At 40.9% G+C, this 14,159-nt stretch overlaps 1 protein-coding gene across 2 annotated transcripts in view; it reads left to right on the top strand.

Annotated features, from left to right (window-relative positions):
• The window catches only part of AMPH (amphiphysin), a 248,958-nt gene that overhangs the window by 225,252 nt on the left and 9,547 nt on the right, over positions 1-14,159 (top strand). For both annotated transcript variants that reach the window (XM_012656466.1, XM_012656467.1), the window contains 2 exons: positions 9,490-9,678; positions 11,412-11,681. In XM_012656466.1, coding sequence (XP_012511920.1) covers positions 9,490-9,678; positions 11,412-11,681 — 459 coding nt within the window. The remainder of the gene's footprint in view (positions 1-9,489; positions 9,679-11,411; positions 11,682-14,159) is intronic.

Consider the following 14,159-nt stretch of genomic DNA (forward strand, 5'->3'; position numbering starts at 1 on the left):
TAAAAAGAGCAGGTTTCATAAAAGTGTATTTATCAAGTAATTTCATACTACATCTAACTAAAGCCATTAGGGTCACAACTAGGCTGACATCTCTTCGTACTGACACTAAGACTTCCCCCAACTAATGCTTGGACTTGTAGATGTTCCTGGTTTGTGGCTGAAGGGTCAAAATGAAACAGAAACTCTTGTTTCAACCTTGAGCTTCTTAGAGCCAGTGTGTCTTGACCCCCCACTTTGGCTGCAAAACGAGTATCAAACGGGGTATATTGGAGAGACACTGAATTAGGAGTGTGGAGAATTAGTGCCATGGCTAGCCAGCTAGGTGGCCTTGGGCAGATCATTGTACCCTTCTGTGTCAATTTTCTTATCTCTCCTTCAGAGAATTGTACCTAATAAGCTCTGAGTGTACTTTCTGCTCTCAAAAATATACAATTCATTACTTTTTAGAAATTAAGGATTTTCAAAGCCCTTGTGGTAACAGGAGCACCCTTTGTTTATGGCATTTTTCCAGCCTGTGTTTGCTAGACCATTGGGATGACACATCTTCATGGAACAGGTTTTATGTACCAATGCCAGGGATGATTCAGAGGCTGTGAAATCTGGGATCATCAGTCAGGTCTTCCAAGTGCAACTGTCAGCTGCCTACCCCTCCTCGAGTTTGAGGGTCCACACTACCATCTGGTCGGGTCACAGGTTGCCCAGGGAGATGTATGTGGTGCTTCGCAGAGTCAGGATTGGGAGTTTTGCCAACAGGGCATGATGACATTCAGGTGATTTGCAGATCACCATTCCTCGGTCTAGTCTCTGGGTGGGTTTGGCAGCCCACCTTTGCCTCCTGCCAACTCGAGCCTGGGCCCACTTACAAGAAGGCTGTTTGAGCAGCAGCCAACGCTTTGCATATCATTCAATGGAAATGTAGCCAGGCATGGTGAAATGTTTACTGTGCTGTAAAGGCATTTTTCCTTAAACAAGATTTTTAACAAACTATTTGCAACCCTCATTGTGGCTGCTCCAGAAACTAATACTTGCTCATCTCCCCATCTCTGAGAGAGCACAGTACACGCTATTTACCTTTGCTTCAAAAGATAAATCCACTCCTATCCACCTCTATGGTAGACTTTGCATATAAATCACTAATTAAATCTTTAAATACTGATATGTATGTATCATTATTGGAGATTCTGCCATGACCTCAAAAGGCCAAATTCACCAAAAATTCATTAACTTTGGCATCACTGCAGAAGACCTTAATTTTTAAAGAAAGTTATGGAGGTAGTTCTAACAGATGTTGCCATGGCAACACTGCTGCCACAGTTGAGTTGCACTGGGACCTGGCTGCGGAGAGTTTATGATGGGACCGCAGGCAACACTAGGAGGGGAGATGGAAAAAGATAGTTGATATGAAGGTCAGGGGTGGGAGGAACCCACTAAATTCCTTTATTAGAAAAGAAGCACATATATGTGTCCAATGAAATTTGCAATACCAGGGGCCACCTTCATAAGGAATGTCACTGGGGGCCCATGGTCCGTGAGAGAGCTCCCACCCCTGCAGTCATGCCGAAGGAAAATACAGTTAATGTGAAGAGCTATACCAGCCACCAGCCTGGATCTTAGTCCAAGAATCTTCTCTGTGGGGCCATAATGATGATCTGTAGACACTAGCTGCCTCTTGGGCTCTTCTTTAAATTAGATCCTGAAGAAAATCCTGTATTTTCATAAAGATGCCAGGATCTTCGGACAAGTCAAGAGCTCAGCTTGGATCCAGAATTAGAGATGGGCAGGAAAAGGCAACCATGGCCTGTAGCTGGAATTCCCACTGTATTTATCTCCCTTTGTTGCTGTTCCTAGTGAGTTTGCACACCAGGCACAAAGGGGCTCACTCAGCTGCACGGCTGATTAGTGGAAGGGTCAGAACTAAAATTGAATCTCCAGCTCTGTCTCCAGCACTACTTCCACTTCATTGTATTTCCTCACTTGGAAATGAGAATGCTGGGCCCTGAGGACCTTCCAGCTTTGAGATCATATTAATCTCCAACTTGTAAAAATAGCTATGAACGTCCAAGAGTCCAGTTTCTAAATGCTGTCAGTTGTAACTCTGTATTGCAGTGGAAAAATCCAGGTGAAGCTCAGTTGACTTTTTCCACCTTCCCGTGCTGTACGTATCTTTCTCAACAATGAAACCTACAGGGCCATTGGCAAAAATTATGTAGATAAAGTCTTTCAAACCAACCTCTTCTTGATATCTTTTTATAATTTGCTATGGATTAAGAGGGACTTTGTGACAATGTGTGCTTAGGTGCCCAGACAGTATATGTACATGAATAAAGAAAAAATTTATTTATAATCTATGCATCTCATTTTAAGGAGTAGCATTCCAAGAGTGTAAGTGTTTATCTGTTTATAAGATGCACTCACATTCTTGGTCAAACAGTGCTTGCTTAGGAACCAGTGCGTTTGTAGGAAGTATTTCAGGTCCCAAGGTTGCCGTGGAATCTGATTCGACAGGTGCGTTATCTTCCTGAATGTGGGTTGGTGTGAAAAAACACAGAACTTACAGTTAGACTGTTTCAATCTTGCTTTACTGACTGGGTGAGATACTTAAACTCTAAGTATTAGTTGACTTATCTAGAAAATGGGTAATATCTAATAGGGTTGTTAGAAGAATATTGTGCAATAAATGTAAACCACCTGATTTATAGTGCCTGGAAAATTGTAGATTCATAGTAAATGTCAGTTTCTCCCACAGGCTACATACAGAATATGCATATATTGAAACTGGCAAGCAGAAGCCCATCTATAAGTCAGAATTATTATTCTCTCTCTTTGGGGTACATTAGTAAGCCCAGAATTCAGTGGTCTTTTAATCAAGTGTCTCTGCAGGAGAAATGACAAGAAAAGGGCTACACTCTGACTCTGGTATAAACTGTCCTGTACCCATGAAAGGATATCATTTGGTTAAAATTTAAAATATATACATCTTATATTCTTCACTTATCGATTCCATCATTTACCCTAGGAATATTTTTAAAAAAATGAAATTCATCGTCGGGGGACATATATTAATATTGTATGAGAAAACTGAAAACACTGAACAATCACATGCAAAAAAAATGAGATTCACTGTTACCAGGTTTTTTTATTTTCCTTTCAATGGTTTTACACTTAAAGGAAAAAGAACACTTTGACAAAGTCAAAGTTTCAATAGTAGTGTATTCTAGGAATGTTAGGCAAACGTGGAGAATTTTCTTAAACCAAAGCATAAATGGGGTCCTTGAAGCATAATAGCTGGGCTGGGCATAGAAGAATACGTGGGAGTTTCTCCCATCCCCACCCTAGATAGAAGGCAGCTGGCGTCGCCCCCTGTGAGTACAGGAGTACCTTTCTGAAGCGTCCAGGCCATTTGGGGCCTGCTGCTCCCCTCACACAAGTACATCCTCGGACACATATATTTGAGAGATTCAAATCAGGTGTGGTTTTATGTGAAGCCCTGATAGATCCCTCCCCAGCTCCTATTCTGAAAAGGATATCTGAGAGTCCCCACACGGTGAGTAAAATAGAATACAGAAAATGTTCCCACGTCTTCTGCAAACGTCAGGCCTAAAGAGATTTTACCTGATTTGAGATAACTAAGCAAATAAATACATTTTAAAAATAGCATAGGAACTGTAGAGCAATACAAAAAAAAAAAAAGGAAAGGAAAGGATTGCATACTTGAGAGAGTTATAAAATTTTCTTAAGGGAACATACAATTTAAAAAAATTACCCAAAGTACAAAGACAAAATCCCCAAATTCTCTTCCTTTTGTTGTCAGTAAAGTTCAAGATGACCTCACATGTGCAAGACGATGGAGGATGGGAGGGTAAGGCAGCCACACGGAGAAGAGAGTCGCCTGTGAGGCAGATGAAAAGGGAACTCAATGATTTGAGAAAAGATTTTAAGGAGAGAAAGTGTGATATTAGAATTAAAGTCTGCATAAGAAATGGTAAAGACCAAAGCAACAGCAGAGAGAATTGATTTGGTGACATGAGGACAAGCTGGAGTTCTCCCAACACATGAAGAAAAGCACAAGCAAAGGTGGTAAGACTGGAGGCCACAGAGTGAACATACAACTCCTGGGTCATTGCTAATCCTAGGGAAGAGACTAAGAATGTTGTGGAAGCCGTAGGGACCAGAATTCCAGAGGAAAACATGCTCGAGGTGAAGTTTTCCTAGTTGATGGAATTCCTGCACGTGCAGCCTAGGAAAGCACCGACAAAAGGCCAACATAATGAGCAGAGACTAGCATCTAAATGGAGTCTTGTACATTTTTAAATTCAAAGCTTAAGGAAAAAGTTCTCCAAGCATCTAGATTGGAAATAGAAAAGCACTGCAAAAGAACATTTAAGAATTTATCCTGATCAATACTAAAGCTCAGAAGCTGTTAGAACAACATACAGATTTGGAAAGCAAAAAATGCATACTGTGGTAATTCTACCCCAAGTCAAAAGTTGATCATGTGTGAAAGCAGCAGAAAAACATTATCAAACAGGGCTTCAGAATTCCCACTGGATTCCTGAAAAACTTTTTATGAAGAAGATATATTGCAGTTGACTGGAAGATTAAGCAAATCAGTATGGATGAGTGGGAAAACGTATGATAAAGTGAATGTAGCAACTTGTTAATTGAAGATCCCACGTGGAGTACCTGGATGTTTGCTGTACGATTATTTCTGTTTTTCTGTTTGAAATCTTTCATAATGAAATGTTAAGCAGAAACTCAAAAAACAACTTCATTGGAGACATAAATAAAGAGGGCAGTGCTTAGTATTTAAATCATTTAAAAGTGTAGCCTAAATAATTGTTTCTTTACAAACCAAAAATCTTTCTCAAAGTGTCAACGTGTAACATTTAAAAACCGGAAACCAGCTAGTGCTCAGTGATAGGAGTATATTTAGCCATTACTATAATTTTTTAAGAAACACGATCCCGTGTCTTGTAAAATAAATAAATAAAGCCCCTGTATGTTTAGAAAATGAATAAAAATAAATATCAAAAGGTTACCGTAAGTTTTTTTAAAGTTATTTTAAAATCCATGGTACCCATCATTTTTTAATCGAAGAATACCTATTCTCAGTTAAAATAAGCTGCCCTCTAAAAAAGCATGGATTTTCACACTGGGTAGAAGGAGAATGAAAGTATCTTCAGTTGTCCTCACCTAGACCAGTTGCATGATTGGCAGGCTGCTTTTCACGCATTGTTCAGAGCTCATATTACCAAGAAAACAAGCAATAAATAAATAAATAAGACATAAACCTCAGAGATTACAAATTCTCCTGCAGTGCGTCCAAACTCTTACACATGAGGTCTCAGTCCTTGCGGACCTACTTTCTCAGCACCTTCTCCTGGAGGGACTGGCTAGGTTTCTGTCACTCAGTTGTTTCCCTGCTTTGCAGGACTGATACCCAGGCTGTTGTTGCATTGCGTTCATGGTATTCCTTTTCCAGAAAATGTTGCTAATGCAGTTACTAGTGTTTAAAGGACCCTGACATGAATACCATAATCAAACTGCTTTCCAGCGAGGAGACTTGTTGAGGCACAAGATGAGAAAGCAGTGAGGGATGTGTGGTGTTGTAAAGTGAGAGCCACTGCTCGCCATCTCCGAGAAGGTTCTGTCCCGGTCTTTGTGACTTCTGTTCAATGAGTGGGCAAGTTAGCAATAGTCCTGGTGCCTGTGCCTCGCAGACCCGTGGATATAGTAAACAGCATGTGCCCAAGGGCAGGGAGAACTTTTTAAGTCTCTCTTTCCATTAGATGTTTTCCAGCATAAATATATTTGACTAAGAGATAGTACAGTTTTGGCAGAAGGTAAGATAAAGGTGTTTCTGTTAACATTTGGAATGAAGAGAAAAGTTTGATAGCATTGAATATCAAAGGCTTGAAATATTTTCAGTAGTTTCAGTGCACTGGTTCTTCATGTATATAACATTTTTTAAAAAGCAGTCATTTATCATTGCACTTTTTCCTAGGGGGTATAACATCTACTATAGCAAACAAAACATAGAAAATGTTTTTCTTTTCTAGATCTACAAACAGCTAACAAATTGGAATGCATATTCAGAGCTATATAATTATTGATAATAATAATGAGGGGTAACTCCTCTCAGTGACAACCTTTTCACTCTTTCCTTGATTTTATCTAAAGCTAACACCTAATCTGAGCAAATGGGTTCCTATTTTACATTGTATTTTTATGTTATTCTGTTATCGCAGTCAGTAAATATGCATTGGAAGTATTTTGGTAAAAGTAAAAAATGTGTAACAGATTCCTTTAGGGAGGATTGGGACACCCCTGACTATCAGACCAGTGTCAGAAACAGAGCTATGAGGTAATGCAGATAGTGGGCGATCCTTCTCTGTTTATGTAATGCTTTTAAGCTCTGTAAAATTGAAGTGTTAATTAAACAGTGGCTAGAGAAATGGAAATTCATTTCTAAGGGACTTAGAGAAGAGTGGAGGAGTATTAATTTCTTCCCTTTTCCAAGTACATCATTCAAATTGGTTGACTTTTCCTCTCAATAGTCAAAGTGCCAGTTCACTTAACACCCTACCTTTGCCAGCATTGTTAATTTCAATATTTTGGTGGCTTTTATTTATCATCATTTGTATATATAATTTTCTACATGCTCCAGTCGTTTTTCTGTAGCAGAGATCAGGTAAATTAGCAGGATGCCAAGGCTGGGGTATTTGCTCCTGCAAGGTCAGGAACGTCAGAGTGCAGTCAGGTGGAGCCCTTGGCCGCCACCTCCTGGTGGCTGGTGTCGCAGCAGCGACACTATCAAGTCTTAGGTGTATCCAACCAATGATGTCTGTTTAAATTACCTAGCAAAGGAAAGGTGATAGCATGTATATCTTGTGATAGTAAAATCTGATACAACCAAATTGATAGATATATAGAGAGCTAGAGACAAATCATGGCTAATAATGAACGTTACGTTTGTATGGAAAAAGTTTCAAAAAATTACCTTTGGCAACACTATCCATATGTTACAGAAATATAACCTCTTCTGGAAATTTAGTATCAATTCTATTGAGAGTAAAATGCAGTTACTAATAATATGTACTTGGAACATATATGTATAGAAGGATTTATTTATAATCACTTGGTAGTAGCCTATGAAATAATATAAAGTCTACTTTTTTATCTTAGCAATATGTCTGTGTGTTTAGTGATACATGTTTCTATGTTTGTGCATATTGTCTGCATGTACATAGAGTCCATCTGGTTCTAAGCTGTTGAAACCAGTAGGATATTCATAGATGTGATTTTTCCATACAGATGGAAAGTATAAATAACTTAGAATTATGATACAACTTCCTTTCTACATTTGAGCTCATAAATCCACTGTATGCACATCATCTTTAAGTATAGTTTTCAATGCGGAAGAAACTTCACTAGACCCTTAATACCCTGCAGAAAGGCTGTTAATTTCTCCCAACAACAAAGCTATGGCAAGTTTTCATTGTTCCTCTTGGGATTAAGATGCCATGCTGATTTATGTTCTCATTATTTCTCTCTTGACACCAGTAACAAGAGCATCCTCAAAAACATCAGTGCTTGTGTAAAACAAGAGATGCAATAATCTTATTTAAGTAAACTTTTTATTATAGGAATTTTCAGTCCTTTTCCAAAATATAAGTCCCTGTGACCTGTTACCCCACTTCAATAAGTATCAATATTTATAATTCACTTTAAACATTAATAAATTATCTGTTACAATTCATGTAAAAGGATTACGTTTCTGAACCTGTGTACTTTAATGACAGCATAGGAAAAAAGAAATGTGTCATGGCTAGTGAGTATATTTTGGGTCATTATACACTTTGCATGGAGGTCCAGATTCTTATAATAGGAGATTCTTCTAAGAGAGGGAAGTAAACTTCTAAGAATGGGAGTAATACTTGGACATATAACAAATAGTATAGCTGTTAACATTTTTTCATCCCTAAAGTAAAATATTAGGTTGTATAAAAGTGTAGTGTCTTCTGTAACAGGTTAGTTTTGTTTTGAGCCAGTACCTGTAAATTTGAATCAGCAGAAAGTTTTTTAAAATACCTTATTATGAGTATAGGTGTGTGGCTTGAGTTCTCCACCTCTCATTTCTGATGCACACTCAGAGGCACTCTACCTTCTTCTTTTCAGTTTCCTGAGTTTGAGAGTTAATATTGGCAACATTAGGACTTTCCTTACTTAGTAAGTTGAACTGGGTAGAGCTTACTCAGTAAAGAAAAGAAATGGTTAATGGCAGTCACATCAGATAGCAAGGTCAATTTTTGCAATATGTATCCTGGCTGTATCACATAAGATCCAGCTAATATTCTTCTTCCCCAGCCTTTTTGGTTTCACCCTCTCAAATCTGGTCTGCTAAGCTGCTGTTGTCAGAATCCTGTTCAAGAGTGGGATTCCAAACCAATTTGTTCAAAACGAAAACTTCTGATTGGGCTTCATTGTTTTCATTATTGCAAGTTTTAAGTACTACTCAAAACGCTTCTTTTGACTGTGTTCCAACCTTAGAAACAAAACGCTCACTTTTTTTCTATTTCACTTCTCTCAATAAAGACTCAAACTATGATTTTGGCATTTTGCTGGTTGGTGGGCTCTGCAGATATTTGGAGTGTTTTAATACATACTTGATTACAAAATTTATTGTCCCTTCATTCTCAAGAATGAATGAAGAATCTGAGGAATCAATAGACAGGAATGTTTTAAGTTAAGATAAGGAAGTTTGCTAATCTGAGAGCAAGCCACAATATATTGTCTCAAAGTGATCTGTTAAGCAAACTGATGGCCTGCAGGCATGACTTAACCTTTGCCTTGCATGGTCTTAGGTCCTGTTTGCAATTAGTCTAAACTCCAAAATGGAGGGAATATAATGATGCATGTCCGACGTCCCTTCTCTTCATGGCCTAGAACTCAGTTTTAAGGTTTTTCTGCGGTCCTCTTGGCCAAGAAAGTGTTTGTTAAGTCATTGTGGGGCTTAGCATTTTAATTTTGGTTGGCAATGCTTTTCTTATGTGGCTTTCCTTCATGACCCAGGTATTGGGCCCAGACCCCTTCCATCTTGTGACTCAAATATCCCCTAAGATCCCATCTATCACTTTTAGCTATCAAAAATGGAAATAGTTTGTGGAGGGGGACCACACACCTTAAAAGCCCTGTCTTAGGAATGGCGTATGTCACTTCCATTCAAATTCCATTTGCTACACCTGACTGCAAGGAAAGCTCAGGAATGTGGAATTGTTGGATGTTTGGGAAGAAGAGAAGTCAAGAGTTTTGATGGACAGATGGCAGACTCTGCTGTACCTGAATCCTGGGATTTGATTCATTGCAAAGAAAGTTCTCAAAAAGATCTGAATAGCCTCAGCAGAGGGGGACAAGTGAAAGAGTTGAGTTTGCCTCTTAGGTGAGGCCCACGGAGACACAGACGTGGCCTGTTTGGTTTCTGCCCTACAGATCGTACCTGGAACTGAAGCTGATGTGGCCGCCGAGGAGGTCTCCATGGAGGAAGCAGAGGCAGAGAAGGCAGCTCTCCCTGCTGGAGAGGGAGTGAGTTTAGAGGAGGCCAAAGTTGAAACGGAAACCACCGAGGTTGTAGACAGTGACAGACCTCAACCAGAGGAGCCGGAAGCAGCAATGCCTCAGGTAAGTGTCCTAGTGAAGCGAGCTTCTGGGGTACTGCTGGCTAGTGTGCTCTGTCTCTTCGTTAATGGTGATAACTCCTTGGTGTGAAATAGGTTTGTAGCAATTTTGTGACTCCCCACTCAACCAAAAGAAATGTATTACCAAATTCTCGGAAAGGTTGGTCTCAGCATCCTCTCAACATCAGCATTGCAACGTTCCACACGGGCCCCTGTGGCCAACTGGGCCCAAGCACAGAAAGCGGAAAAGGAAACTGTGGAACAAAGTGATGGGGAAGAGGAATGAAGCACAGACAGTGAAAAAAAATGAGAATGGAGGGAGGAGAAAGAGCATGTGATTAAGTGAGAAAGTGCCCATAAAGTGTTTAGCCCAGCACCGAGCACATGACGAGACTCAATATTGGTAGTTAAATCTTATTACTATTATTACTGTTCTGTGGGTGTTGTTATTATTACTAGAGTGCCCCAAACTCTCCCTCAGGCTCACTGTACCAACAGTCTGTTGCTGTGTGGTCCTTTCAGAGGGGAACTGGGCCAGTAAGTCCATCCATGAGGTTGGAGCTGGCCCAGCTCTGCTCTGCTTCAGAGCAGCATTCAAAGGCAACAAATGTGCATATTCTGGGACTGTGGGGGCCTCAGCCCAAACACCTGCCCCCACTGTTTGGGTGCTCTGTCCTCTAGAAAGCGAAGGAGGAGAGGGCTTAGTGGTATGCTTTCTTTTTTCTTGATGATTTTACTCAAAATAAATTTCCAAAAATCTCTCCAGGGTTTCAGGCTTAAAACTGAATTATCCCTTTCATCCCACTAGAAAAACAGCAGATAACAGTGGCATTTGGAGAAGTAGCTCAAAAGAACATTCTTTTTTGCCCTTAGATTTTTGTCACAATGCCAGGAGAGGTTTTGTATATTGTTATGCTTGTTGCAAGAGTGTACTAGTTTCTCCAAATTGACAACTGGAAGTGCTTATGCGCACTGATAGCCTGAGGGAATGTAGAAATGATTCTGAAAGGCAATAACATCCCCAGACTCCCATCATGCTGAGGAAACTCCCCTCCTTGCTCATCTTGTTAAACAAATAAAAGGGAGGTCCTGATCCTTTGGTCCAGAAAAGAGAGCACTCGCGGTGGATGGTGGGAGCTGTGGCCCCTCCAGGATAACTTCAGTGTGGGCGCTGATGGTAATCCACGAGCAAAGGACAGATGGATGTCTCCCAAACCAGGCTACATCTTTCCCAGCAAATATGATTTGGGGAAATTCAGGGGTACCGTGGGATTCTGGGGGCAAAAATCAGACACAGGAGGCTAAATGTCAGCTTCAAGTGAGTATTGGTATTCAGGGGACCAGAATGAGACCCGCAGACATGGGAATCCTCCTCTGGCCCCTCTCAGGACTGTCTCCCTCCCCGTCACGCATGTCCCACTTGCCCCCAGACTCCTGTCCCTCTTCCCAATTTCCACAGAAACCTCACTCTTACCAAACTGCATGGCTGTGCAAGGATCCAGAATTTCATCCCACTGAGGGTTCTGTCCTCAGGAGAGACAGAAAGGAGGCTGGGGTGCCACAGGGGGGCCCAAAGGCCAAGGGCCTGAGCAGGGTTAGGGAAGAGCATGCCGTTGCTGGGTGGGGACGTGAGGAGGTGGCCGCCAAGGTGGTGGCTGGGGGCTGAGGCAGGTTGTGGAGGACCAGGAAGTCCTGGTTCCCACACTGCTCGGCACCAGCATGTATTTGTTCCCCCAGGAGAAGGTCATCCCTTCTGTCGTCATAGAACCTGCCTCCAACCACGAAGAGGAGGGAGAACAAGAGACACCCACAGGTGCAGAGCCCAAGGTGGCCACTGGGGACGTGGCTGCTTCGGGTCCCAGCAGCGAGGCGCTGGAGCTGGCCGCAGAGCAGAAGCCCCTGGAGGACGCTCAGGCCGCACCTTCTGCACCAGCCCCAGGAGCTGCCGACCAGTTAGCGTCTGCGAGGGAGGCCGCTCCGGAATTGCCCCCAGGCTTCCTCTACAAGGTCTTTTCATTTTTTTAAATCTCTTGGCCCTTTGTCTTTTCTTTGCTTTGAGTCCCTTTTGCTCAAACCTTTGCTTTTCTGATTTTTACATTTACTTTTTGCAATCTATATTCTTTCTCTGAACTGCCTTCCCTTCACCCCAACCTCACCTTGGAAAATGGGAGCATTTCCATGTATGCAAGAACTAAAGTAATGTCTTTTGATGTTTTAACACAGAATAATTAAAGGGAGTTTACCGTAGGGCAATGGTTTGCCTCTGGGTAATGAGTGGGTTAATTCCTTGCAGCCCTCCCCTGTGCTTGGAGGGTGCAGGGTCTGTCCAGCCTGGCTCAGACCAGGCCTTTCAAATCACCGGCTTAGTGTTCTCCTGACTGGATTATTCTCCTCTGGACAGAGGAAACTGAGTCATTCAGTCAACTCTGGCACCTCATACAATTGCATGACACAGATTAGGGAGGTGATAAATATTCTGAAAATAAGTCAGTAAATATATGAATGGGCTTCTATCAAAAGGAAGAAAATAAAAGAAGTCTAAATTAATGGGAAGAAGATTTCACTCAAAGAGGCTACTTAGAGTCTTATAAACTCAGTATAAACATAAACTTTACCAAAAAACTCAGTAAATAGGTAAAAAACACTGGCTTAAGCTAAGTGTTAAAGGCAAATAACGGTCCTTAATAGAATCGGGTTAGAAATTGTCAACCTGAAGCAATGGAAAAAATCAGACCAGAGTTTTAAAGAGTTTATTCAGAGGAAAAGCTGAGAATGGCCATTCAAATAATACAGACTCCACAGGGATGGGGGTCGGCGCTCTGAAAGTAAGTATTAAGGTCTTGCTTATCTAGGCAGAAAACAAAGAAATTTAGTAGCATTATAGCATTTTTTACACAGGGCTGGCTTATGAGTTTCAACAATGTAATTAGTTATGGTTTGTTTTCTTTTCCCTAGGTCTCCTTTTTTTCTTTTCTTGGCAGTTTGTTTTCATTTCTTTTCACATTTAAAAGAGTATTTAATATTCCATCTTAGACAATGTGATAGTCATGAAGTCCATGGATGAGGGAGGAAAGAGGGAAGTTCACCCATAATGAAGATCAACAGTGAAGAGGGAAGGGGTCTTCCCTCGCCCCCTTTCCTAATCTATAACATTTTATAAAACAATGTATGTAAGGAAGAAGGCTGATCTATGATTGGAGAAACAAAGTCTGCAGCTGCCTAGGTTACAGCTGTCTGTCCAGTGACTCAGGCCCCATGATCACATTCCTTTAAGGCTCAAAATAATTTACAGTTCCAACAGCTTAGATTTTTGAGTTGCTTGTTTTCACAGAGTGTTAAGTTCTTTAATTTGATTTTACACTTTAAAATTCAACTCTTTTTCTTTTGAAAAGGTTTAAATTTGTGTTCATGAGGGCAGGATTGAAAAGTAATAGTCATAATCATTGTCCCTCTCTCTTTCTCTTTTTCCATGAGAAAGCAACTGCTATCTGCTACCTCACACAGGATTGGGTGATTATAATGGATTTATGAATAAATTAGTGTGGAGAAAAAGTTAAACCTGTGGGTAGGGGGTTGTGTCCTGCCATGTTCTGTTTTAATTAGAGTACGAGAAGTCTAGGAAGTGTTGTTGAAACCATGAAGGGGTTTTGGTCTAGGTTCAGTTGTTCATTGTACAAAGACCCAATTATTGAGACAAGGAGGATTGCCAAGGAAGAAAGGAATTTTTGATGGAGCAGATGTGTTGTCAGGAGAACTGGAGAAGCTGCTACAGATCCCTGTCCCCACTGACGGAGATCATGGGCTTTTAAGGGAGGGGCCACGTGCCTGGGGGCAGATCATGGTGTCTGTGTGCACTGGGGGCAGTTTGTGGGGGATGGTGAATCTGGTCAGGAAGTCTGCCCAGGGATCTTCAGAATCTCAGCTCCTTTGTCTTGAAGAAAATCCACCCTTTCTGGGAAACAACTCAAAAGGTCAAATAATTAGCTAAGGTAAAAGATTATATAGGGGTCATTGAAATTCGTGCAATGGAGGACCTTTACTAGGGCAGTGTGCCAGGCAAGGCCGGGGCTTGGTGGGCCCATCCTTGACTTCCTTACTGACTGTAGTGTGAGCTTGAACCCCATTCTCTGGGCATCAATTTTCACATCAGCGGAATTAATTTTTGGCTAACATAATCATTTCCAGCTCCGACATTTTGTGATTCTATCTTCAAAATACACATATTAAACAGATTGTTTAATTTTGGAGGTGGGGTTGAGGGAAAAGACATGGGACAAATAAAACTAGCCATGGCTACAGAGTTACTCAAGCTGGGTGGTGGGTGCACTGGGGTTCATTATAGTATTTCTCCTGCTTTTTAAAAAATTTTCTATAGTAAATTATAAAGAATAATAATGGCCAAAAAACATATGAAAAAATGCTCAACATCTCTAATCATCAGGGAAATGCAAATCAAAACCACAATGAGATATCACTTATCTCCAG

The sequence above is a fragment of the Propithecus coquereli genome, unplaced genomic scaffold (assembly GCF_000956105.1).
Source record: "Propithecus coquereli isolate 6110/MARCELLA unplaced genomic scaffold, Pcoq_1.0 Scaffold502, whole genome shotgun sequence".
Lineage (NCBI taxonomy): Eukaryota > Metazoa > Chordata > Mammalia > Primates > Indriidae > Propithecus > Propithecus coquereli.